Source organism: Macaca nemestrina, chromosome 14, assembly GCF_043159975.1.
Source record: "Macaca nemestrina isolate mMacNem1 chromosome 14, mMacNem.hap1, whole genome shotgun sequence".
Taxonomy (NCBI): Eukaryota; Metazoa; Chordata; class Mammalia; order Primates; family Cercopithecidae; genus Macaca; species Macaca nemestrina.
The window spans coordinates 64459588-64486008 of NC_092138.1; the positions used below are offsets into that span (position 1 = coordinate 64459588).

Here is a 26421-nt window from a genome sequence, read left to right on the forward strand (position 1 = left end):
ATTCAGTTACTCCTTGGAATTCATATAATAAAATGCAACTAGGGAGGGGCACAATCTGAAATAGATCTGCCCTTTCATACTCTTGAGACTCTTACTCTGTGTATTAGTCTGTTCTCGTACTGCTATAAAGAAATACCTGAGACTGGGTAATTTATAAAGAAAAGAGGTTTAATTGGCTCACAGTTCTGCAGGCTGTACAGGAAGCATGGTGGCACTTCTGCTTCTGGGAAGGCCCCAGGAAACTTACAATCATGGTGGAAGGTGAAAGGGAAGCAGACACATCTTACATGGCAGGAGCAAGAGCAAGAGTTGGGAGGTGCTACACACTTTTAAAACAACCAGATTTCATAACTCCTCACTCACTTGCCATCACCAGAATGGCACCAAGGGGATGGTGCTAAAGGCTAAAGCTTTCATGAGAACTCCACCCCCATGATCCAGTCACCTCCCACCAGGCCCCACCTCCAACAATGGGGATTGCAATTAGACACGAGATTTGGGTGGGTACACAAATCCAAACCATATCACTGATAGTTTCAAGGAATATTTTTGTTGCTTTTCGTTGACTTTCCAATTTATGATCCTTACTGACTTTACTACTTGGAATTCTCTTACAAAATCTGTTTCTCACTGTTTATCCACCTTGCGATTAATAAAAGTGTCATATTTCACAAAATGATGAAAATTATCTATAACTTTCTCACTTAACAGTATGTCTCCCTGACATTATACTTTACTTTGTTTGTTTGTTTGTTTGTTTATTTGAGACAGGGTCTTGTTGCATTACCCAGGCTGGAGTGCAGTGGTGCAAACTGGGCTCACTGCAGTCTCCGCCTCATGGGTTCAAACGATTCTCCTGCCTCAGCCTCCTGAGTAGCTGGGATTATGGACATATACCACCGCATCCGGCTAATTTTTGTATTTTTAGTAGAGACGGGGTTTTACCATGTTGGCCAAGCTGGTCTTGATCTCCTGACCTCAAGTGATCTGCCTGCCTCAGTCTCCCAAAGTGCTGGGATTACAGGCATGAGCTACCATGCCCAGCCTCCCTTCCACTTTAGTTATTATTATTATTTTCTAAATAGAGTCTTGCTCTGTCGCCCAGGTTGGAGTGCAGTGGTGTGATTTTGGCTCACTGCAGCCTCCACCTCCCAGATTCAAGCAGTTCTCCTGCCTCAGCCTCAGGAACAGCTGGAGTTACAGGTATGCACCACCACACCTGGCTAATTTTTGCATTTTTAGTAGAGATGGGGTTTCACCATGTTGGCCCGGCTGGTCTTGAACTCCTGACTTCAAGTGATCCACCTACCTCGGCCTTCCAAAGTGTTGGGATTTTAGGCATGGGCCACATGCCCAGCCAAATGAGGAATCTTGAGAAAACTTGGCAGTTCTATACATTGCTGCTGTTTTTATTCCCTTTTCTACCCGCTTCTTTTCCCTACATCATTCTTCATTCTATTTCCATTTTACATGACAAATTTTGTTACTTATTTAATTATTCCCAGACTAACATTTGAGCTAACAGTAAGAAAACCTTATTTTTAGTGTTATCTTTCCCTTCTAGTGGACTAATACTTTCCTTAGGTACCTTACCCTTCCTTTAAGCACACGGCAATAAGAACAGTTTTCTCAGCCAGTCATGGTGGCTCATGTCTGTAATCTCACCACTTTGGGAGGCCAAGGTGGGTGGATCGCTTGAGCCCAGGAGTTCAAGACCAGCTTGGGCAACAAAGTAAGACTCAGTTGCTAAAAAAAAATTTTTTTTTTTCCTCTGAAAAGCATTTGGTTACCTTATGCATTTCAAGAACAAGTACTTCCTAATAAACGTTTAAAATTGACCTTATTCCATATTTTGAGCAATTGACTTATATCCATGCACACTTGCTTACCATTTCCTCAACTCAATTTGTATATAGTTTCCTGTCCAGTATAGTTTTCACTAGCTACATGTGGGTATTTAAATGTAAATTTGTTAAAATTAAATGAATTTAAAAATTCATTTTCTCGGTTACACTAGCCACATTTCACATACTCATTAGCCATATAAATCTGGTGGGTACTATAGTTGACAGTGCAGACACAGAATTCCTTCATCATCACAGAAAGTTTTATTTACTGGCACTGCTACACTGTTTGACTTATTCCTACTCGTGGGGCTGACATTTGAAATTATTGTAAACCATTCCTTGTTTTACAAACTTATCTTTTTTTTTTTTTTGAGACAGAGTCTTACTATGTCACCCAGGCTGGAGTGTAGTGGCACGATCTCAGCTCACTGCAGCCTCTGCTTCCTGGGTTCAAGCAATTCTCATGCCTTAGCCTCTCGAGTAGCTGGGACTACAGGCATGTGCCACCATGCCTGGCTAATTTTTGTATTTTTAGTAGAGATGGGGTTTTACCATGTTGGCCAGGCTGGTGTTGAACTCCTGACCTCAAGTGATCTGCCCACACGGGCCTCCCAAAGCGCCGGGATTACAGCTGTGAGCCACTGCATCTGGCGTATAAACTTACCTTTGATGGACTCTTGTTAGTGGTCATTGTTGCAGAAATCTTGCAATGCCCCATAGAAGTGTTTTGTTTGTTTGTTTGTTTGTTTGAAGAGATGGAGTCTCTCTATGTTGCTTAGGCTGTACTGACTCCTGGGCTCAATGAATCCTCCTGCCTCAGCCTTCCAAGTAGCTGGGACTACAGGAGTGTAATACTGTGCTTGGGAGAAGTTTTAAAATTGTTTTTAGCAGTTTTGTGTGGCAAATATAAAAGTCATTTTAAGCTGAAATATTTTAAGTCAGCATCCCATTTATGTTTTAAACACATAATATATTCACATGATAATTTTAAGCAAGAATAAAGGATATACAGTGAAAAGTAAATCTTCTCATGTCTTCCTCTCAGTTGTCCTTGGAGAGAGGCATGTACTGAAACAAGGTTCTTTATATGTTCTTCTAGAGTTTTTATCTTATAAGCATATGTGTGCCTGTCTTCACTTTGGAAAATGTAAGTGGTAGCATCCTATGCACACCTTTTATCATGTGTGTGTGTGTCAGGTCTTAAGTCTGTATGATTTGTGTTTTTACATTAATGTATTTTGGAAATTATTCCATGTGGGTACTCGTAAATCTGCCTTATTTTTATTGCATAGTATGTCATTATGTAGGTGTATTTTAACTTATCTACTCATCTTCTATTGAATATTTAGGCTGATTCTAACATTTTACTATTGCCAAATAGATTACAATGAGTATCTTTATTTTTTGCAAATGTGCAAGTATAGCAATGTGAGTAGTAGTACTGGGAGAGCACAGGTCAGTGCTTTTTAGGACTTTTGATAGATTCTGCCAAATTGCCCTCCCTAGAGACTTCCAAATTACACGTTTACCTGCAGTGTATGAGAATGTCTGTTTCTCTGTCCTTCATCATTACAGTTTATCATAAAACTCATTGTAGAGCAGTATTATTAAAGATTGTAATAAAAAGTTTATTTTATTAAATTTTGGCTGGGTGTGGTAGTGCATGTCTGAAGTCCCAGCTACTCCAGAGGCTGAGGTGGAAGGATGGCTTGAGCCTGGGAGGTTGAGGCTGCACTATGTTGCCCAGGCTGGCCTTGAACTCCGGGGCTCAAGTGATCCTTCTGCCTTGGCCTCTCAAGTGGGGGGATTACAGGCATCAGCCACTGTACCCAGCCAGTAATGTACTTTCTATAATGGAAATAAATTAAGAGCTTTGAGTATAGCTATTCTGAGTTAAAACCTTATCTGTATACTTTGGATAAAAATATCTGAGCTAACATGTACTAAAAAACCTGAGCTTAGTTGGAAGACTGCTTCACTTTTGCATGAAGTTAGACCCTAAGGTAATCAGAGCAATCTGTAAGAATAACTTCTATGCATTAGTAATAAGTTGTCACAAAAAGTGAGAGAAAAAAAATATCCCATCCACAGTAGCACAGAAGTATAAAATATCTAAGAATAGGCCAGGCATGCTGGCTCACGCCTGTAATCCCAGCACTTTGAGAGGCGGAGGCTAGCGGATCACTTGAGGCTAGGAGTTGGAGACTAGCCTCGCCAACATGGTGAAAACCTGTCTCCACTAAAAATACAAAAATTATTTTTAATTTTTTGTGTGTGCCTATAGTCCCAGCCACTCAGGAGGCTGAGGCACAAAAATCGCTTCAACCCAGGAGGTGGAGATTGCAGTGACCTGAGATTGTGCCACTGCTCTCCATCCTGGGTGACACAGTGAGACTTTGTCTCAAAAAAATAAAATAGTTAAGAATAAAGCCACATGAGATATGAAAGCATGAAAGGCAGAATATTATAAACTACATGACCTCAAATCTTTGTACTGCAAAAGCTTAGAGATACTAATCAAATATATTAAATATCCCATCAAGGATATAATTTAGCTCCCAAGGAAGTAAGGCAGCTCTCCTGTGGGCTAAAATGGAAAAGAATTAAAGAACTAATGCTTTAAGAACATGGGAGATGGTGGAGGAGCAGTTGTTAATGACCTGTTACTCCTAGTGGAATAGCCTCCCACCCCCTAAGAAATAGCCCAGCTAATTTATGCCGTTACACCTAGATTTGAGTTCCAGACCTTGAGCTGTGGGACCTTGGGTAAGGCCTCTTTGCATTCCAGGTTTCTCACCTGCAAAATGGGGAAATGATAGTACCCACCTTTTCTAGTGGCTGTATAGGTTAAGTTAAATGGAAATAACACACTATATATTGAGTGCTGTGTTCCAGGGCAGTGCCCTAAGTGGTATGTATACATTCACTTCTCTTCATAAGCTGGACTGAATTGTGATGCCCTCCACCACATCCCTATGTTGAAGCCCCAGCTCCCAATGTTATGGTATTTGTAGATGAGGCCTTTTGGAGGTCATTTGGTTTAGATGAGATCATGAGGGTAGGGCCTTCATGATGGGGTTAGTGCCCTTATAAGAACAGCACCAGGCCTTTTGTACTCCTTTCCCTGTCTCCCCTGCATCTGGTATCGGGACACAGTGAGAGGGCAGCCATCTGCAAGCCAGGAAGTATGAGCCCTTACTGAGGGACAAAATGGGCTGGCATCTTGATCTTGGACTTTACAGCCCCCAGAACTGCGAGAAGTAAATTCTTGTTGTTTAAGCCATTCAATCTATGTTGTCTTATTAAGGCAGCCTGACCTAATACATAAGGCAGCAAAGGCATTCTTACCATAAAGACATAGGTTATAATGGCTTCCTGGTAACAAGAGACAAGGTAATGAGTCAGATAGCTGAAAATAAGATCCTTGTTTCCATAAAGCTAGGATTCTCAAAGGGTCATATGCTCAGTTAAAGCCTGGCCTAGAAGATATTCACAGGAAGATGAAAAGCAAGTTTATTCATTGTAGTCTGAGTTCTGGGTGGATGGGGGAAAAATGTCTGACTTGAGTATTCATAACCATAGACTTGTTCTTATGAAAGTCTGAGATTCAAATTTGTTTGATTTACATGGTTCAGCAATCCCTAAGCCAAGAAGCTACCCCAAAAAGACAGTCCAAAGCTAGAAAACAACTTTGGGCCACACTCTCACATCAGGTTACACAAATTTCTGTGGATAGAGCTATACTTTATATGAGTTCATAATGCAAAATTATAAAACCTACAAAAAAAAAATCAACCAGAGTGCCATGATACATGACATAGAACATAATCAGACCTTCATTAACTGGTGATAGCCAGCTGCATATAAATCAAAATGAGTATGAAATGATTATAGACGTTTAAAAAGGAATTGAAAACGTAAGGATACTATATTTAGAAAAAGGACGAGCTGGGCACGGTGGCTGATGCATATAATCTCAGCACTTCGGGAGGTGGAGATGGGTGAATCACCTGAGGTCAGTAGTTCGTGACCAGCCTGACCAACACAATAAAACCCCCTTTCTTCTAAAAATACAAAAATTAACTGGGCGTGGTGGTGCATGCCTGTAATCCCAGCTACTGAGGAGGCTGAGGCAGGAGAATCACTTGAACCTAGGAGGCAGAGGTTGCAGTGAGTAGAGATCGCACCACTGTACTCCAGCCTAGGCAACAGAACAAGACTCTGTCTCAAAACAGACAAACAAACAACAACAAAACAAAACAAAAAAACCTAGGTATATTTGGAAAAGAACTAAAAAGAAAAAATAGTAATAGAAAAAATGTCATTAAAGTTAAAAACTCAAGGGAAAAGTTAAACAAGTTAAGAGTATTACTGAATTTTTGAATGTATACTAGAAAGAAATTGCCCATTATATAATAGAGGGAGAAAGAGAGAGGCTGAGTGACATTGCAGATAAAATGAGAAAGTCCAACATAGTTAATAGAAGTTCTTTAGGGAGAGAAAAAGGAGAAGAGAGGAGAGGCAATATTTAATGAGAAATGGCTGGACTTCGTAAAGTTAATTAGAAGAAAAGACAGATTATCCACAAAGGAATGACAGATTGATTTAAGACTGTAATAGTAACAATAGAGATCCTGAGAGAAATTACTGTCTATCTAGAAATTTTTTACTAGCTAAATTATTCAAAATTGAAAGTAAAATAGACATTTCAGACAAAAATGTGGGAATATAAGCTCAATGATGAAAGGGATTTTTGTTTCTCCACTGCTCTATCTCTAGTAACTTGAACAATCCTTGACACATAGTAGGCATTTAGTAAGTATTTGTTGAATAAGTGAAAAATTTTGAACAGTCTATCACAGTTGCTTCTGGAAGAGGGAAATTGAAATGAGAAGGAAGGATTGAGATACAAGAAAGACTATTGAGTAAAACAGTTGTTAAACATGAGTAAATGTAAAGAAATGTACTTTAATGGTGGCTCATGCCTATCATCCCAACACTTTGGAAGGCTGGGGTGGGAGGATCGCTTGAGATCAAGAGTTTGAGACCAGCCTGGGCAACATAGTGAGACCCTGTTTCTACAAAAAATTTTAAATATTAGCTAGGTGTGGTGGCACACGCCTGTAATCCCAGCTACTGGGGAGTCTGAGGTGGGAGGATTATTTGAGCCCAGGAGGTCAAGACTGCAGTTAGCCATGGTCTCACCACTGTACTCCAGCCTGGGTGACAGCGTGAGACTGTCGCAAAAACAAACCAAAAGATAAATAAATATACTTTATAAAACTACTATAATTTTAATTGTGTCTAATATATTACAGTTTTACAAGCAAGATGAAAATAAAGTTCCTGACAACAATAGGATGTAAAGCAGAAAGTAGAGATTGTAGTTAAAGTAGTCTAAGGTTGTGTTTTTTTTTTTCTGGGAAGAATTTAGAGATGTGGTTTAGTTAAAATTCAGATGTAATAATTTCAAGGGTAGGGTTTTTATTTTCTGGACTATGACAAGCTAGTTTTCTGAGGAGACTATTCTCATTCTACTACACCTGAATACACTATTGACAGGGACAAAATGAAACAATTTTTTTCCTACATAGTTGAATTCTTGGAAGGCCAGAAACAATAAGAAAACAGATGAGCAGGTGCTAAAGTCAGCATTTGCCTGTTAGCATCTTCTGATTCCTGGTGTCTGTGAGCCTGAGTTTTAATAGTAATAGAGGGAACTTTACCTGACTTATTTTATGATGATAGTAATTTAATATTACTATCACCAGACAATAATATTTTTGTAAAGAAATACTAAGGCCATTTTCAAGCCTAAATAAAGGACCAAAAGTCTTAAAGACATTGTTAAAATGTATCTAGCTTTATATAAACCAATAATACAGCATTATCAAGTTAAGTTGATTTTAGGAATAAGAGTGGTTTATCATCTGAAAATCTGTTAATGCATCTATTAATCATCTAAAATCCATAACATTAACAGACTAAAGAGGAAACATCCTGGGATCATCTCAACAGATGCAGAAAAAGCATTTGATAAAATTCAGTCAGCATTCATGATAAAAATTCATGGTAAATTCAAAAGGGAGCTTTCTTTTCTGGACCAGGATGGATTGTTCTGTATTGCTCCTGCTAAGTATAGCTCAAAACCCTGGACACTGTACGTAAAACAAACACAAGAAGAGTTTGAAAGGTAAAGAGAAGACGACAGACCAGCTAGGGGTTTCACAACCCATGGAATGACATAGCAGTGAGTTCCCTGGGCTTGCTTGCTTGTTTGTTTGCCTCATATATCATGGGTGTTGGATCAACTGGCAACTTAGTCAGAAATGACAATGGGAATATACACCCCAAGAAAGCCAAGAACAGCCTTTTCTCTTTAAAAGATGGGGAAAGAGGAAACCTAGCAAGACAGAAACTTTTGGACAATAACCACTCTACTCTAGCCACATGCCATAGAAAGACCATGGCTCCTCCCCTTTACTAATTCCCGTTAGCCGCTATTAATGATAGATAAACTAGAAATTTGAAAAATATTTAATCCACAGGAAGGCAAGGAAAAGAAAGTGGAAAATAAAATGTCAGACTTAAGCCCTAATATTTTAATAATTACGTTAAATGTAAATAGTCAAAACACAAAAATTTAAAGATAATTGGCAGAGTGGATATAAAAACATAATCCAACTACGTGAGTGACACACATTCAACAACTTGGCATTATGCTGAGTGGAAAAAAAACCAATCTCATAAGGTCATATTCTGTATGATTCTATGTGTATAATATTTTGCAAATGACAAAATGATGGAGATGGAGAACAGATTAATGGTTCCAGTGGTTCGGGATGATGAGGGAGGGTGTAGGTATGACTATAAAGTGGTAGCAGGCGGGAGATCTTCGTGGTGGAATATTTTACATCTTGATTGTGGCAATAGTAACATGGGTCTACATATGTGGTAAATAGCACAGACACTATGCACATATATCAGGTTTTTTCTTTTTGATATTGTACTATAGTTATGTAAGACTTAACTATTGGTGGGAACTAGGTGAAGGGTTCGTAGGACCTCTCTGTACTATTTTTGCAACTCTCTCTGATTATTTCAAAATAAGCTTTAAAGAAACATAGCAAACATCATAGTTAATATTGATTTATTAAAAGTATTTTCTTTAAAGTCAGGAACAATACAAGGATGCCTACTATCATTACTTACATTCAATAGTTTACAGACAGTCCTAGCCTATGCAATAAGATCAGAAAATAGTTAAGGCTGGGTGCAGTGGCTCACACCTGTGATCCCAGCACTTTTGGAGGCTGAGAAGGGAGGATCACTTGAGCTTGAAAGTTTGAGACCAGCCTGAGCAATATAATGAGACCTTGTTTCTATAAAAAATAAAAAAATTAGCCAGGCGTGGTGGCAGGTACTTAGTCTTAGCTACTCAGGAGCCTGAGCCCTGGAGGTGGAGGCTGCAGTGAGCTGTGTTTGCACCACTGCGCTTCAGCCTGGGTGACACAGCGAGATCCTCAAAAAAAAAAAAAAAAAAAAAAAAAAAAAAGATTTTAGGTATGGAAAGAAAGAAAAAATTATAATCTGTAAGGGAGTCTGGGCAATGAGTATCTGAGTATCTGGCATTTTTACTTTCTGTTATATATTGTGAGATAGGCTCTTTCTCTTACCAGGTTTTCTCTGAAATAGATGATTTCTAGTCCTAAGAGCCAAGGCCAAAGAAGTAACGAAAACGGTAACATGTCCACACACTAGAAGACTAGAAGACTTATCAATGAAAAATATACTTCATGGGATGGCAAGAAGCAACATAGGATTGTAGTTGACAGGCAGCTACTATTATTATTTTATTATTATTATTTTAATTTGACTCTTCAAAACTCTTATTTGTGTGAGTCTAGATCTGTTAGAAGGTCACCTGTGAAAAAGGACATATTGGGTGTCCAAGCTGATCTGATTCATACAGCTCAATACATTTATTTATTAATTTTGAGAGAGAGTCTGGCTCTGTCACCTAGACTAGAGTGCAGTGGCGTGATCAAGGCTCACTGCAACCTCTGCCTCCCAGGCTCCATTTTTATTTATTTATTTATTTATTTATTTAAAATTAATTAATATTTATTTATTTGTTTATTTGTAGAGACAGGGCCTCACTATGTTTCCCAGGCTCATCTCAGGCTCCTGGCCTGAAGGAGTTCTCCCACCTTGACCTTGGAAAGTATTGGGATTATAGGCGTAAGCCACCACGTCTGGTTAAGTGGTCAGTTTAGAAATGTACAGAGTTAATGTTCGTGTTTGTTTTGTTCTTCTTTTTCTTTCTTTCTTTCTTTCTTTTTTTTTTGAAACGGAGGTTTGCTTTTGTTGCCCAGGCTGGAGTGCAATGGTGTGATCTTGGCTCACTGCAGCCTCCGCTTCCCAGGTTCAAGTGATTCTCCTATCTCAGTCTCCTGAGTAGCTGGGATTACAGGCATGCACCACCACGCCTGGCTAATTTTGTATTTTTAGTAGAGACGGGGTTTCTCCATGTTGGTCTGAAGGGGTGGCTTGTCCCTCCACACCTGTGGGTGTTTCTCGTTAGGTAGAACGAGAGACTTTTGAGAAAAGAAATGAGACACAGAGAGAGTATAGAGAAAAAAAAAGTGGGCCTAGGGGACCGGCGCTCAGCATACAGAGGACCCATGCCGGCTCCGATCTCTGAGTTCCCTTAGTATTTATTGATAATTATCTTTACCATCTTAGAAAAAGGGATGTGGTAGGATAATAGGATCATCGTAGGGAGAAGGTCAGCAGTAAGACATATGAATAAAGATCTCTGTGACATAAGTTTAAGGAAAAGTGCTGTGCCTTGATATGCATATGGAAACATCTCCATAAACCTTTTTAGTGCATAAAGAGCAGCATTGCGCTAGCAAGTCCCACCTTTTGCCCTAAATAGGTTTTCTCCTTTCTCAGTAAACAGAACATACAATCGGGTTTTACACCGAGATGTTCCATTGCCCAGGGACGGGCAGGAGACAGACGCTTTTCTCTATCTCAACTGCCAAGAGGCTTCTTTCCTCTTACACTAGTCCTCCTCAGCATAGACCCTTCACGGGTGTCAGGCTGGGGGACGATCAGGTCTTTCCCTTCCCATGAGGCCATATTTCAGACTATCACATGGGGAGAAACCTTGGACAATACCTAGCTTTCCTAGGCAGAGGTCCCTGCGACCTTTGGCATTGTACATGTCCCTGGGTACTTGAGATTAAGAGAATGGTGATGACTTTTCACAAGCATACTGCCTTCAGGCACTTGTTTAACAAAGCACACCCTGCACAGCCCAAAATCCGTTAAACCTTGAGTCACTACAGCACATGTTTCTTGCAAGGACAAGGTTGGGGGTAGGGTCACAGATTAACAGCATCTCAAATACAGAACAAAATGGAGTCTCTTATGTCTACTTTCTATATAGACACAGTAACAGTCTGATCTTCCTTTTCTTTTCCCCACATTGGTCAGGCTGGCCTCAAACTCCCGACCTCAGGTAATATGCTTGCCTCAGCCTCCCAAAGTGCTGGGATTACAGGTGTGAGCCACCATGCCCAGCCAGTATTCGTGTTTATTTTTCATAGCGTCAGGGAACTGAGTGAGAATCAAAATCTGGAGGAGAGTTTAGATTTTTCTTCATGGTTAAATTAAAAAAATTCTATAGAACAAATATATTTAGTGTGTGTTAGGCTGATGGCCTTAGATTTCTGTACACTCGACATTGGGGAGAAACCTCATTGGCAGCAGAGTGGCTAGTGGTACCATATGGAGGTCCCTTCTTTGGTCCCTTGAGTGCAGAGCCTTTGCCCTGGTTGTTCCCCGCTTTCACCATTAGTAGAAGCCATTTGACTCATGGCTGGCAGATAGCACACCAGTTTCAGTACCTTGCTACATTTGTAGAAAACCAGTGTATAAACAGTAAGGTATAGACAAAAATTGTTTTCTAACAGTGGGTATTTGAATATTAAGTGTTTGGGTGAGGGAGAAGGGACAAGATGGAGGAAGGTGAACAAGATGGCACAGTTCCTGTTGCTTCCGGGTTCTTCATCACCAACTTTCCGGCACCTCGGAAAGTGCAGACCAACCAAGCATGTGCCATGTGACGTCGATCTGAGAAAACCGAAACTTACCCGGCCAGGCCTACGGAGACGCCCCTATCACGCCCTTATCCCGCCCTTCCCCCCCCCCCAGCTTCCAGTACTAATGCATAAAGGTCCGCCGCCGGCAGAGGCCAGCATGACTTCCCTGGCCCCATACCTGAGGACCGGAGAACCTCGCCTGAGAGTGTGTGCATATTTGCAATAAAAGGCTGCCACTTTCTTATGTACTTTGGCCTCATGTTTAATTATTTAGCTCTCCTAAATTAAGTATTAAATTAAGACATTAAGATGTAGTAAATTAGCCAGGTGTGGTGTCATACACCTGTGGTCCTAGCTACTTGGGAGGCTAAGGCGGGAGGATTGCTTGAACCCTGGCGGTCAAGGCTGCAGTGAGCCATGATTGTACCACTGCATGCCAGCCTGGGTGACAGAGCAAGACCCTGTCTCCAAAAAAAAAAAAAAAAAAAGTGAAGACATTGTTTTCTTTAAATTTTCAAACTTATTAAAAAGAACAGAGAATAATATATTGCATACTCATGTACTTGCCACCTTGATTTAACAAATGTTAATGATTTGTTACATTAATCAAGATTTTAAAAAATAGCATACAGTGGATAAAGTTGAAATTTTCTTTATTGTCTCAATCTCTCCCAAGTTGTAGTCACTCTCAAAGTTGGTGTGCATTCCTTCCTTTTAGGATTATTATTATTCTAAAATGTGTGTATTTGTCTATTTGTCTATCGTGCAGATATTCATTCTCTTATTTTTTTGAATGTTTTAAAGCTTTAGTGTCACATTTAGATATTTAATCCATTTATAATTCATAATCGTGTTAGCATGAGGTAAGGGCTTAATTTTGTCTTTTTGTATAAATAACTCATCATTACTAGTTTTGTCTTTAGCAGAGTTTGTTTATGCAGGTATAAGCAAATTTGAATATATATTTTTATTCGTTCTCCCCTTTGTATTCTTTAATTTTTAATTTTAGGGTACATAATACTTGTATATACTTATAGGGTACATGAGATATTTTGATAAAAGTATACAGTGCTTTATCACATCAGGGTAAATGGGGTATCTAGCACCTCAACCATTTATCCTTTATTTGTTTAACAAACAATCTAATTATATACTTTTAGTTATTTTAAAATGTACAATAAATTATTATTGACTGTAGTCCCCGTGTTGTGCTGTCACATACTAGATCTTATTTATTCTAACTATATTTTTATACCCATTAATCATCCCCACTTCCCCCCCAACTACTCTTTCCAGTAGCTTCTGTTATCGGTAGTTCTGCTGTTTCCATGAGTTCAATAGTTTTAATTTTTAGCTCCCACAAATAAGCGAGAACATGTGGTTTGTCTTTCTGTGCCTGGTGTAGTTCACATAACACAATGACCTCCAGTTCCATCCATGTTGTTGCAAGTGACAGGATGTCATTCTTTTTTATGGCTGAATAGTACTCCATTGTGTATATATAGCACATTTTTGTTATGAACACTTAAGTTGCTTCCAAATCTTGGCTATTGTTAAATGGTGCTTCAGTAAACATGGGAGTGCAGATTTACTGATTTCCTTTTTTGGGGTATATACTTAGCATTGGTATTGCTGGATCATATGGTAGGTCTATTTTTAGTCTTTTGAGAAACCTCCAGCTGTTCTCTATAGTGGCTCTAATAATTATATTCCTACCAACCATGTACAAGGGTTCCCTTTCTCCACATCTTTGCCAGCATTTCTTATTGCTTGTCTTTTGGGTAAAAGCCATTTTAACTGGGGTGAGATGATACCTCATTGTAGTTTTGATTTGCATTTCACTGATGATCATTGATGTTTAACACCTTTTCATGTACTTGTTTGCCATTTGTGTGTCTGTCTTTTAAATTTTTATTTACTTATTTATTTATTTTGAGACAGAATCTTACTCTGTCACCCAGGCTGGAGTGCAGTGGAGCAAATTCAGCTCACTGCAACCTCTGCCTCCCAGTCTCAAGTGATCCTCCCACGTCAGCCTCCTGAGTAGCTGGGACCACAGGTGCATGCCACTTCACCCGGCTAATTTTGTGTATTTTTGGTAGAGACGAGGTTTCACCACATTGCCCAGGCTGGTCTGGAATTCCTGAGCTCAAGCAATCCACCTTCCTCGGCCTCTCATAGTGCTGGGATTACAGGCATGAGCCACCATGCCTGGCCTGTCCATCTTGTTTTGAGAAATATCTATTCAAGTCTTTTGTCTGTTTTTAAATTGGATTATTAGATTTTTTTCCTATTGACTTGTTTGAGCTCCTTATATATTCTGGTTATTAATCACTTGTCAGAAGAATAGTTTGCAAATTACTTTTTCCCATTCTGTTGGTTGTTTCTTCACTTTGTTGATTGTTTCCTTTGCTGTGCTGAAGATATTTAACTTGATGTGATCCCATTAGTCCATTTTCGTTTTGATTGTCATGGGGTATTCAGATCATAGCACATTCAAATCATAGCACTAGTTTGTACAATTTTTTTTCTTTTAAACTTCATGCATTTTGCATACAATTTAAGAAATCTAACCCAGGGTCACTAAGGTTTTCTCCTATGTCTTCTTCCAGATATTTGATAGTTGTATCTCTCACATTTAGTTCTATTCCTATTCCTCATTTCAAGTTTTGCATATTGTGTACAGTAAGGATAAAATAAGCAAATATGTATATGCACTTGCATATGAATATCAAATTTTTCAGTACCATTGTTAAAAAGATTATCTTTTCCCTCAGTTGAATTGCCTTGACAATTTTGTTGAAAATCAGTTGACCCATATGTGTGTGGGTCTGTTTCTGAACTTTATATTTTCTTTCATTGATCATTATGTCTTTTTATGCCACTACCACACTGTCTTAATTCCTGTGTCTTTATAATATAACTTGAGATCAGGTAATATAATTACTGCAACATCCTTTTTCCCCCAAAATGTTTTTTGGCTCTTCTGTTCCTTTGCGTTTTCATATAAATTTTAAAACCAGCTTGTCAGTATCTAAAAAAAAAATGTCTGCTAGAATTTTGATTGGGTTTGTCTTGAATATGTAGATTAATATGGGGAGAATTGTCATTTTAACAATAGTGAGTCTTCCAAACATTGACCATGGTATATCTCTTCATTTAGTTAGTTCTTTGATTTCTCTCCTCAGTGTTTGTAGTTTTTAACTTACAGGCTTTACATTTCTTCTGTTAAATCTATTCCAATAATTTAATATTTTGGGGGGATGCTGTTGTAAATAGCATTTTTTAAACAGGAAAAAATACATATAAATATTGTTATTACATGCACATGTGCACATGGGAGTCAAGCAAGATATAAATACTCAGAGAAGGATAAGATGGTTCATGCTTCTATACCATCTTTTGGGGGCCAGATGGGAAGGCCATTTTTTGGATACATAATAACTGTACATATTTATGAGGTACATGTGATATTTCTGTACCTGCATACAATGTATAATGCTCAACCCAGGGTATTTAGGATATCCATCACCTAAAATATTTATCACTTCTTTGTGTTGGGAACATTTCAAATCTTTTCTTCTAGCTATTTTGAAATATGCAAATTATTGATAACTATAATCACCCCAGTCTGTGATCACACACTACAATGTATTCCTTCAATATGACTGTATGTACGCATTAACCAACCTCTCTTCACCGCCCTTCTCCCCCTTCCCAGCATCTGGTAGCCATCATTCTACTCTCTGCCTCTAGGAGATCTCCTTTATTTTAGCTCTCACATGAGTGAGAACATGCAAAATTTGTCTTTCTATGCCTAGCTTATTTCACTTAACATGATGCTGTCCAGTTCCATCCATGTTGCTGCAAATGACAGGGTTTCATTCTTTTTTTAATGGTTGAATAGTATTCCATTGTGTGTATATACCAAATTTTCTTCATTCTGACACTTAGGTTGATTCTATATCTTGGCTATCATGAATAGTGCTGCAGTAAACATGGGGATGCTAATATCCCTTTGATATACTGACATCCTTTCCTTTGGATAAATATCCAGTGATGGGATTGCTGGATCACATGGTAGTTCTGTTTTTAGTGGTTTTTTTTTTTTGAGAGGGAGTCTCTCTTTGTCGCCTGGGCTGGAGTGCAGTGGCCGGATCTCAGCTCACTGCAAGCTCCGCCTCCCGGGTTTACGCCATTCTCCTGCCTCAGCCTCCTGTGTAGCTGGGACTACAGGCGCCCGCAACCTCGCCCAGCTAGTTTTTTGTATTTTTTAGTAGAGATGGGGTTTCACCGTGTTAGCCAGGATGGTCTTGATATCCTGACCTCGTGATCCACCCATCTCGGCCTCCCAAAGTGCTGGGATTACAGGCTTCAGCCACTGCGCCCGGCCTGTTTTTAGTTTTTTTTGGGAAACCTCCATACTGGTTTCCATAAGGGCTGTACTAATTTACATTCCTGTCCACAGTGTATGTGAGTTCTCTTTTCTCTCCATTCATGCCAGCATATGTCATATTTTGTGGTTTTGGTGATGGCCATTCTAATTGGGGTGAGATGATAGCTCACTGTGGTTTTGATTTCAATTTTCCTGATGATTAGTACTCTGAGCATTTTTTTCATATATATGTTGGCCATTCTTTTGAGAAATGTCTCTTCAGATCCTTTGTCCACTTTTTAATGGGATTTTTTTTTGCTCTTGATTTGAGTTCCTTATATATTCTGCATATTAGTCCCTTGTTGGATGAATAGTTTGCAAATATTGTCTCCCATTCTGTAGGTCGTCTCTTTATTGATTGTTACTTTTGCTGTACAAAGGCTTTTTAGTTTTATAGGGTCCCATTTGCCTATTTTTATTTATTTCTATGCATTTGAAGTCTTAGCCATAAAATCTTTGCCCAGACTAATGCCCTGAAGTGTTTCCCTTATGTTTTCTTCTAGTAGTTTTAATGTTTTGGGTCTTATGTTTAACTCTCGAATTCATTTTCAGTTGATTTTTGTGATAGGTGCCCAGTTTCATTCTTCTGTAATATTCAGTTTTCCTAACACCATTTATTGAAGATATTATTCTTTCCTCTGTGTTTTTCTGGTACTTGTGTTGAAAAATCAGTTGGCTGTAAATACATGGATTTATTTCTGGGTTCTCTATTCTATTCCATTGGCTTGTGTCTCAGTTTTTATACCAGTAGTAACCTGTTTTGGTTACTATAGCTTTATGGTGTATTTTGAAGTCAGATAGCATGATACCTCCAGCTTTGTCCATTTTACTCAGTATTACTTTGGCTATCCAGGGTCTTTTGTGGTTTATGTGAATTTTAGGATTGTTGTTTCTATTTATGTGAAGAATAGCATTGGTATTTTGATAGGGATTACATTTAAGCTGTAGATTGCTTTGGATAATACAGTCATTTTAACAATATTCTTAGAACCTATTTGCATAGTATGTTTTCTATTTGTTTGTGTTCTCTTCAATTTCTGTCATCAGTGTTTTGTCATTTTTGTTGTAGAGGTCTTTCACCCTTGGTTAAATTTATTCCCAGGTATTGAATATTTTTTGTAACAATTGTAAATGTGATTACTTTTTTGATTTATTTTTCAGCTAGTTATTATTACTGATTTTTGTAGTTGATTTTGTATTCAACTTCACTGAATTTATTGATCAGATCTAAGAGTTAAAAACACACATTGGAGTCTTTAGGTTTTTCTATATATAAGATCATGTCATGTGCAAAGAGGGACAATTTGGCTTTCTCTTTTCCAGTGTGGTTGCCTTGGATTTCTTTCTCTTGCCTGATTGCTTTGGCTAGGACTCCCAGTACTAAGTTGAATGAGAGTCGTGAGAGTGGGACATTTCTACTAAGCCAGACAATGGCAGAGCAAAAAAAAAAAAAAAAAAAAACTACAGGCAAATACTTCTGATAAACACAGATGCAAAAATCGTCAACAAAATACTAGCAAACCAAATCAAGTAATATATCAAAAAGATAATATACCATGATCAAGTGGGATTTATCCCAGGGATGCAATGATGGTTCCACATATACAAATCAATAAATACGAATACATCACCTCAACAGAATGAAGGACAAAAACTGTAAGATCATCTCAACAGACATAGAAAAGGCATTTGATAAAATTCAGCATCCCTTCATCATAAAAAAAAAAAACTCTCAAAAAATTACACATTAAAGGAACATACCTCAACATAGTAAAGACCATATGTGACAAACCCATGGCTTACATCCTCCTGAATGGGGAAAAGCTGAAAGCTTTTCCTCTAAGAACTGGAAAAAGACAAGAAGAGCCCAAGTTTCTTGTGTTCTTGTTTTTTATTATTGTTGATGTTTTGAGACAGGTCTCACTCTGTCACCCAGGCTGGAGTGCAGTGGTGCTATCTCAGCTCACTTCAACCTCTGCCTCCCGGGCTCAAGCGAGTCTCTCACCCCAGCCTCCCAAGTAGCTAGGATGACAGGCATGCGCCACTACACCCAGCTAATTTTTGTATTTTTAGTAAAGATGGAGTTTCCCATGTTGGCCAGCATGGTCTCGAACTCCTTAAGTGATCCACCCACCTTGGCCTCCCAAAGTGCTGGGATTACAGGTGTGAGCCACCATGCCCGGCTGAATGTTTCTTCTTATATTGATATTTGTGTATGTGTTGTAATAATTCCTTCTTTTAATGTTATGGATTGGCTTTTTTAGGGAAAGGCTTTTTTTTCTGTAGATGTATCTATATTGTTGCTGGGAGAAGGTGCTTTGGCTTTCTGGGTGGGTGCAGTAGTGTAGTCTCTGTATGATTTCTTCACTTTTATTCAGACTAGTTTCCTGGCTCTTCAGTGGTGTAGGCTGCAATTGTTAGTGGAGGCTGTGACAAGACTTTGCTGGGGACTGATATGCCAGATGGGCTGGTCCTCTGGAATCAGTAGTAGCAGTGGCATTTTAGGAATGCCAGTCTTTGGGCTCCCTTGGGCCTCCAGGTGGTATGCTTGGGTGCTGGCAGTGCCAGTGGCCGACCAAGTGGATGGGTCCTTGGATCCCCTGGGTGACGTGTGAGGAGTTGACAGTGGTAGCAGTGGTGTGTCAGTCCTTGCACCACTCAGCAGCATGTGTGGCTTTTAGTGGTGGCAGCAGGCTTGATAGGCTAGTCTCTAGACCTCCAGGTGGCATGCAGTGATGGGTGGCACTGGTGGCAGGATAGGCTAGGTTTTGCTCTGGAGAACTGTCCTGCAGACTGTAGAATGTTTACCAGCATCCCTGTTCTTTAGCCGGTAAATGCCAGTAACATCACATGGGAACCTGTTAGAAATACAGTTTCACAGGTCCTGCTGCACTCCACTGAGTCTAGAAACCAAGGTGATGTGGCCCAGCTTTCTGTGCTTTAACAACCCTCAGGTGATTTTAATGTATGTTCAAGCTTGAAATACCACTGCCTTGGTAGATTACAAGGTTCCCCCTGCCCCAGAAAGAACTAGTCAAGGTTCTCTAAAGGGACAGAACTGATAGGAGAGGGTGTGTGTGTGTGTGTGTGTGTGTGTGTGTGTGTGTGTGTGTGTGTGTGTGTGTGTGTGTGTGTGTGTGTGTGTGTGTGTGTGTGTGTGTGTGTGTGTGTGTGTGTGTGTGTGTGTAGGAGAGTTTTTTAGGAGAATTGACTCATATCATCACAAGGTTCTCTAAAGGGACAGAACTGATAGGAGAGGGTGTGTGTGTGTGTGTGTGTGTGTGTGTGTGTAGGAGAGTTTTTTAGGAGAATTGACTCATATCATCACAAGGTGTCCCACACTAGGCCAGAGCCAGGAAGCCAGTCCGAGTTCCAAAACCTCAAAAGTAGAGAAGCCGACAGTGCAGCCTTCAGTCTGTGGTCAAAGGCCCAAGAGCCCCTGGCAAAGCACAGGTGTAAGGTGATGGGTTTTAAATAAGGAACATTTGTAACTTAAACCTTCAGAGGACACCTCACATGAAATGGCTGCCTCCGCAGGAGTAACTTAGATCTCTCCACCTTGTTGTTAGGAACCTGGAACAGAGATTTTTGCATTGGATATGAGATTAGATAGACTTTTAAGGGCTCGTCTGACTCTCTGCCTTTCAAGCTTTAATCAGAAGTCTTAGCTTTTTTTCTCCAGTTTTAGATTTAACAATCTAAACCTAACTTGAACATTGGTACATAATGCCTAATAAATGTTGCTTAAGTAAAATGAACTTGGAAACATTCTTCATGGTATCCTCTTTTTTCTCTTGCAGTTAAAAGGGCCAAATTCCAGGGTTCACCAGGTAAGGCCAGCCTTCTATTATGTCTTTTCCTCTTGTATTTGCTGTTATTTCAAAGCAATTTAAAAAAGTTATTAATTCATTGATCAAATTCAGTAATTTAATTCATTACTTCACTAAATTAATTCATGAAATCATTAATCTAGTGAAAAATTAGTTTTCTTACCTCTTGGCTAACCCAATTCTACCTCTCAATAATAATTATATATTTAGAGGTTTTGATATACCTTTTCTGACTTTTTCTCAGAAAAAAGTCCGAATAGTATAAAAGGATAAATATTGACAATTAGTGGAAAAAAATTTTTTTTATACTTTAAGTTCTAGGGTACATGTGCACAACGTGCAGGTTTGTTACATAGGTATACATGTACCATGTTGGTTTGCTGCACCCATTAACTCGTCATTTACATTTGATATTTCTCCTAATGCTATCCCTCCCCCAGCCCACCACCCCACGACAGGCCCTGGTGTGTAATGGATAAATATTGAAATATCAGTGTATCATGTCTTGCAGTTCATGAACCTGTTTCAGCTTAAGAGTGTGTGTAGCTGGGCGCGGTGGCTCACGCCTGTAATCCCAGCACTTTGGGAGGCCGAGGCGGGCGGATCACAAGGTCAGGAGATCGAGACCACAGTGAAACCCCGTCTCTACTAAAAATACAAAAAATTAGCCGGGCGCGGTTGCGGGCACCTGTAGTCCCAGCTACTCGGGAGGCTGAGCCAGGAGAATGGTGGGAACCCGGGAGGCGGAGCTTGCAGTGAGCCGAGATCGCGCCACTGCACTCCAGCCTGGGCGACAGAGCGAGACTCCGACTCAAAAAAAAAAAAAAAGAGTGTGTGTATATGTATCTATTGGGTCATATAAAATTTAAAATATACAAATAGACTATGTGAAACATATCTTATGCAACCTGCTTTTCCCTCCCAGCAACACATCATGAAAGAGAGTGTGTGTGTGTGTGTGTGTGTGTGTGTATATGTATGTATGTGTGTGTCTGGTTCATTCTTTTAAGGTGCTGTACAGAATTTTGTTGTAGATTTGTACCCGGATTAATAGGTCCCTGATTGATTAATACTTGATTAATATTTAGGTTCCCAACTTTTTGCCATTATAAAGAATAAATGTTCATGTGCACTTCTCATTGTTTGCTTTTGCAAATGTGTCTATGTACTAGATTCAGAAGTAGAATTGCTGGGTCAAAAGTATATATATATATTTTTAAAATTTGATAACTCCTGCCAAATTTTTCTTCTGCAAGTTTTTACTATATATACTGAGACCAAAAGTTTATGAACATTTATTTTCCCAAATTCTTATCAACATTCGATATGAAACTTTAAAATCTTTGTCTGAAGATTTAAAATGGTATTTCCTTATTTTAATATGCATTTCCTCAATTTTGATTGTCATATTAGGAAGATTTCCTCTGGTTACTGCTGGGGAAGAAGGGAGGGGAGCTGGAGGATTACTGGAAATGTGTGAATATGCTTGAGAACCCAGGAAAACCTGAAAAACTGGACCTTGGGTACAACAGTAATGAAAGCAGTTTCTGAGCAGTTTCTTGTTTTAAAGGTTGTTATCTTTCTCTGTCTGCTGGCTCTTTTTTTCTGAGAATCTGCTCTGTTGTTTCTCTCCCAGCTGGTTGTCTATGCTTACCCATCTTGCACCCGTAATAGCTGCCTCAATGGAATTTATACCTCTTCCTTTTAGCTTCAGCACCAACCACCAGTTGTCAGTATTTATCCTTTTACCCTATTTAATATCTTTTGAGAGGGAATCAGGTTTGTTTCAGCTTTTGGCCAGCTTATGGATTGGCTGCTCTTGGGTTATTTAATCTTGGTCTGGTCAGCTATGTGTGATTGGATGTTGGGGTGGAGTACAAAATAATGTGATATAAAACATAGCTCAGTGGCCTACTGCACTACCACTAGTAGATATGGATGGAGATTCTCCTTGTATAGGCTTTTATCCTCATATATCTTTAATATAATTGTAAATTTTCCATGTTGATAAGTATAAAACTACACCATTTTAAATGATATTAAAAGAAAGATTTACCTTCAGCTGAAAGTGTATAATGGGTCCCATTTTCTTATATTTTCTCTAACATTAGGTAATCATGTTAAGCAATGTTTGCCAGTTCGATGAGTCAAAGTGATAGTTTGCTATTTTTTCATTGTCTAAAATTAGGATTAATTTCTTACATAGAAAAGCAAACCCTCAATTCAGTGCCCCAATCATGGCTGATGTGGATGTAGTGAGGCGAGTGCCAAATGTGCTGTAGTAAGAATTAGGTGAGATGCCTGAGTCTGAAGTTTCAGGCCACCACCTTTGTTTAGTAATCAACTTGTTTAGTACTCAACTCTCAGGTTAGAGAATTTCCTTTTCTCAACTCTGATAATATTTCTTTTTTTGACTGGGCGCGGTGGCTCATCCTTGTAATCCCAGCACTTTTGGAGGCCGAGATGGGTAGATCACTTGAGGTCAGGCGTTCGAGACCAGCCTGGCCAACGTGGTGAAACCTTGTCTCTACAAAAAATAAAAAAGCTGGGCATGGTGGCGCACACCTATAATCCCAGCTATTTGGGTAGCTGAGGCATGAGAATTGCTTGAACCTGGTAGGTGGAGGTTGCAGTGAGCCAAGATCATGCCACTGCACTCCAGTTTGGGTGACACAGCAAGACTCTGTCTCAAAAAAAAAAAAAAAAAAAAAAGAAGAGATTTCTTTTTATGCAATTTGTGCTTTAGGCCAAACTGAATAGATCGAGATTGAAATCTAATTTTTTTGTGAAGATTTTTCCTTAAATTTTGTCCTTATTAACAGCTCTGCAGTTCTTTATCACTTTTTTCTTTTTTCCTTGTGGTACTTATCTCTTTCTACATTTTATTAAATTTATGTACCTTATCTTTCCTAGCAGATCAATTAGATTTGGATTTTTCCCCCCAGACGGCAAGTAGGCTATGTAATTAACTTAGTAGGTTAGGATTAACATTGTAATAGATTAAATAAATTAGAATAGGAAATATCAATGTATCATATCTTCACATTCATGAATCTGTTTCAGTTTGAGTGTGTGTGTATGCATATTTGTTGGGTCATACATAAAATTTCTTAAAATTTAAAAAACAGTATTTTAGATTATGCTCTTGAAGATAGTATGTAGTTTTATAATTTTGGCAACTCTACTGTGTCTTGAATGAAGCTATATTATACAATATATAGCTTATTTTTTTCCTGCACATGTAATACTTTAATTTCTATATTGCTTAATTCCAAGGACTTTGTGAGATTGGGTAACAATCTGAGCACTAAGTATTCTGTCTCCATTTTGTATTTTTTCAAAGATAAATTTAACACATATGTGACCCTGAAAGTACAGAATGTGAAGAGCACAACTGTAGCAGTTCGTGGTGATCAGCCTTCCTGGGAACAGGATTTCATGTTGTAAGTATTTTGCAGCAGCAGTGTGCCTACATATTTCATAATCTTTTAAAGGAAATTGCATTGGATGAAACAATTAGAAGATTTTGTGTATTTTTGAGATTTATAAAATGTACTGGCACTGTTAAATACTCTTTTGAAAACTGAGGAGTTACAGAAATAAGTGAGGTTCATGGTACGTGAAGCACAAGTGCAGTTTTGTTTTCTCATGGATTTGTAATTTGTTCCTGGAGATGAATGATAATGCAGGTAAACTCCCAATTGATTTGTGTTGATGCAAATACTACATAGGCAGATTTTCTCAATGGCCAGAATTAGAATAGAGTACAGCAGACTTAGCATGACATTAAACTTCATCTTTCTTTGATTCTCAGAAGGCTCTTTGAAGGAATGTGGCCATGCATGTGAGAGACTGTATCTTCGTGTGTGCCTAAGTCATCTGTTTTAGAGGCTGAAGATTTCTGTGCTTATAATCCTTTTGCTTTATGGAGTAAAATGTCCTATATTCAATTAATTAAAATGAATAAATATTAGTAGAGTTTCTCGTGTATGACAAAGTTTAGTGTATTATGATTTTAATTAAACTTTGGCTTTAAAAACTTGATATTTCTTTCTTTTGTCTCCTTAAGTTTCAGGAATTTTGTGTTCCTGTTCTAGAAAAGGGGAGAAAAGTATAGAATATATTCAAGGACTAGGCAAATCATTTAGCTTCATAGGGCACTAGTTTCCTTATCTATAAAGGTCTTCCTTTCTCAGAAGATTATGCTTGTTTTTTTGGAAGGTAGAGGTGGACATGAAGGGGCTGAATGAGAAAACGTACTGAAATTTGCTGTGAAATTTGAAACGGAACTGAAATCGATTTGCATGTTTTATAGTGCAGCTCAGAGGGACATAGGGATGGTTATTATTTTTATGGGGAGACATTTCCAATCCTCTGGGCTCTTAGTATATTGCTTCCTTTTTTTTTTTTTTTTTTTGAGGCAGGATCTCACTTTGTCAACCATGCTGGAGCATGGTGGTATGATCATAGTTTACTGCAGCCTCTAACTCCTGGGCTCGAGCGATCTTCTTGCCTTAGCCTCCTGAGTAGTGGAAACTACAAGCATGTACCACCACACCTTGGTTAATGTTTTTGTTTTTTGTAAAGATGGGGTTTTCGCTATGTTGCCCAGGCTAATCTCAAACTCCTAGGCTCAAGCAGTCTTCCTGCCTTGGCCTCCCAAAGTTGTGGGATTACAGGTGTGAGCCACTGCACTCAGCCTATATTGCTTCCTATAGGACCATTATTGTGATAGTTAAAGGCAAAGATTATGAGGTTTGGGGCTAGGACAATAGCAGAAGACATAGAAAAGGATGAATAGAGGGTGTTCAGGAAGTAGAACCAAAAGATTTGCTTGGACGATGGGGTGGGTGGTATGCGATTCAGTAGGATGAGGGTTAATATAAGTTATGGACAGTCTTATATTTGAGATTCTTATAGGACAGATAGGAAGGAGGAGAGGTACAGAAGATAGTTAGAAACCTGAAGCCGGCACTCAGGGAAGAAGTCTGCTTTGGAGAAATATTTTGGTCAGTTGAAGCCATAGGTGAAGAGGAGAATGCTTAGGGATAAGATGTGTATGGTGAGAAAAGGGACTGGGGTAGAAGCTGGAGAGTGGCAGCATTTAAATGAGGGGACAAAAAAGGATTAAACAGAGAGGTAGAAGAGCCAGGATATAATGGTGTCTTGGAAGCTGAGGGAGAACTGGGCTTCAAACAGAAGGAGGCCAATAGTGTCATGTTTCTTTCTCACTGGTTGCCTCTCTCTCAAGATTATATAAGCCTCATTTATTCCCTCTTACAGTGACAGTGATATGAGACTGAGAGCACCTGTTTCCTTCTTTACACATGCAGTGTACAGAGTCAGCTACAAATGGTTTATGCAAGTCTCTTTCCATACCAGTGTGTTAGCCATAATCCTCGCTATGGTTTATAAACCTAGCACTTCCAGTTGGCTATAACCATCACTTCCAGTTATAACTGTTCCCATTATGTGAGGCACAGTGATCTTCTGCAGCCTCTCATCAGCATAGCTAGCATTATTCTTATGTGTTTATTTTCCAGTTTCCCATAGCACTTCCCCTTTCTACCCTGCTGTGATGTGTGTGAATTTTCTTCCTGTCTCCCACATTGAGATGCTGTGTGAATTTTGCCATCTCTTCTTTTACACGTGGGTTTTATTAGCTACTTTCTCTACTTTTCTGCTCTTCCTACTCCTTATTCTTCCTATCCTGTCCTATTTTATTTATTTACTTATTTATTTTTTTTGGTTCACTCCTTGCAGAATTTAGTCTACTACTCTGTCCTTTTGTCACTGGAAACTCCAGTGTTGGTTTCCTCTCTCCCATTCTCCTTTTTCCTTCTCCATGATGTATTATGTGGCAGTATCTAATATCCATTTTGGTATTTCTTATATTATTTGTTTTTAACATTTTTCATATCTTGTTTTTAGGACTAGATTGTTCATTTCTTAAGGGTAAGGTGGGCATCTTCACTATTTGTATGAATTCGTGTATCCCAAAGTCTTCTATACTATTGTTGATTGAATTATTAACAGAAAAGAAACTTCCCTAGGGTCCTGGGTATGAAGCATAAGTAGAGCTCTCAGACCTCTCTTAGCTGGACCTGCTGAGCAAATGTAGGTGAGATGAGAAGCTTCTTACAGAATATATACTCACTGTTTGGGCCTTCTCCCCAGAGAGTTCTCTGAAGAACAGA

The 26421-nt window shown here is 38.9% G+C and overlaps 1 protein-coding gene and 1 long non-coding RNA gene across 10 annotated transcripts in view; one reads left to right on the forward strand and one right to left on the reverse strand.

The window, feature by feature from the left end:
* LOC105485723 (unc-13 homolog B) overlaps positions 1–26421 on the forward strand; it is a 232160-nt gene that overhangs the window by 41051 nt on the left and 164688 nt on the right. For all 8 annotated transcript variants that reach the window (XM_011748144.3, XM_011748153.3, XM_011748154.3 and 5 more), the window contains 2 exons: positions 20195–20224; positions 23568–23667. In XM_011748144.3, the coding sequence (XP_011746446.2) occupies positions 20195–20224; positions 23568–23667 (130 nt within the window). Of the gene's footprint in view, positions 1–20194; positions 20225–23567; positions 23668–26421 lie in introns of those variants that run through there.
* The window catches only part of LOC105485724 (uncharacterized), a 72356-nt gene continuing 65594 nt past the window's right edge, over positions 19660–26421 (reverse strand). Inside the window, exon 4 of one of the 2 annotated variants that reach the window (XR_989772.3) lies at positions 19660–19967. This is a non-coding gene — a long non-coding RNA (uncharacterized lncRNA). Of the gene's footprint in view, positions 20266–26421 lie in introns of both variants that reach the window. The other variant, XR_011612696.1, reaches the window with a different exon arrangement.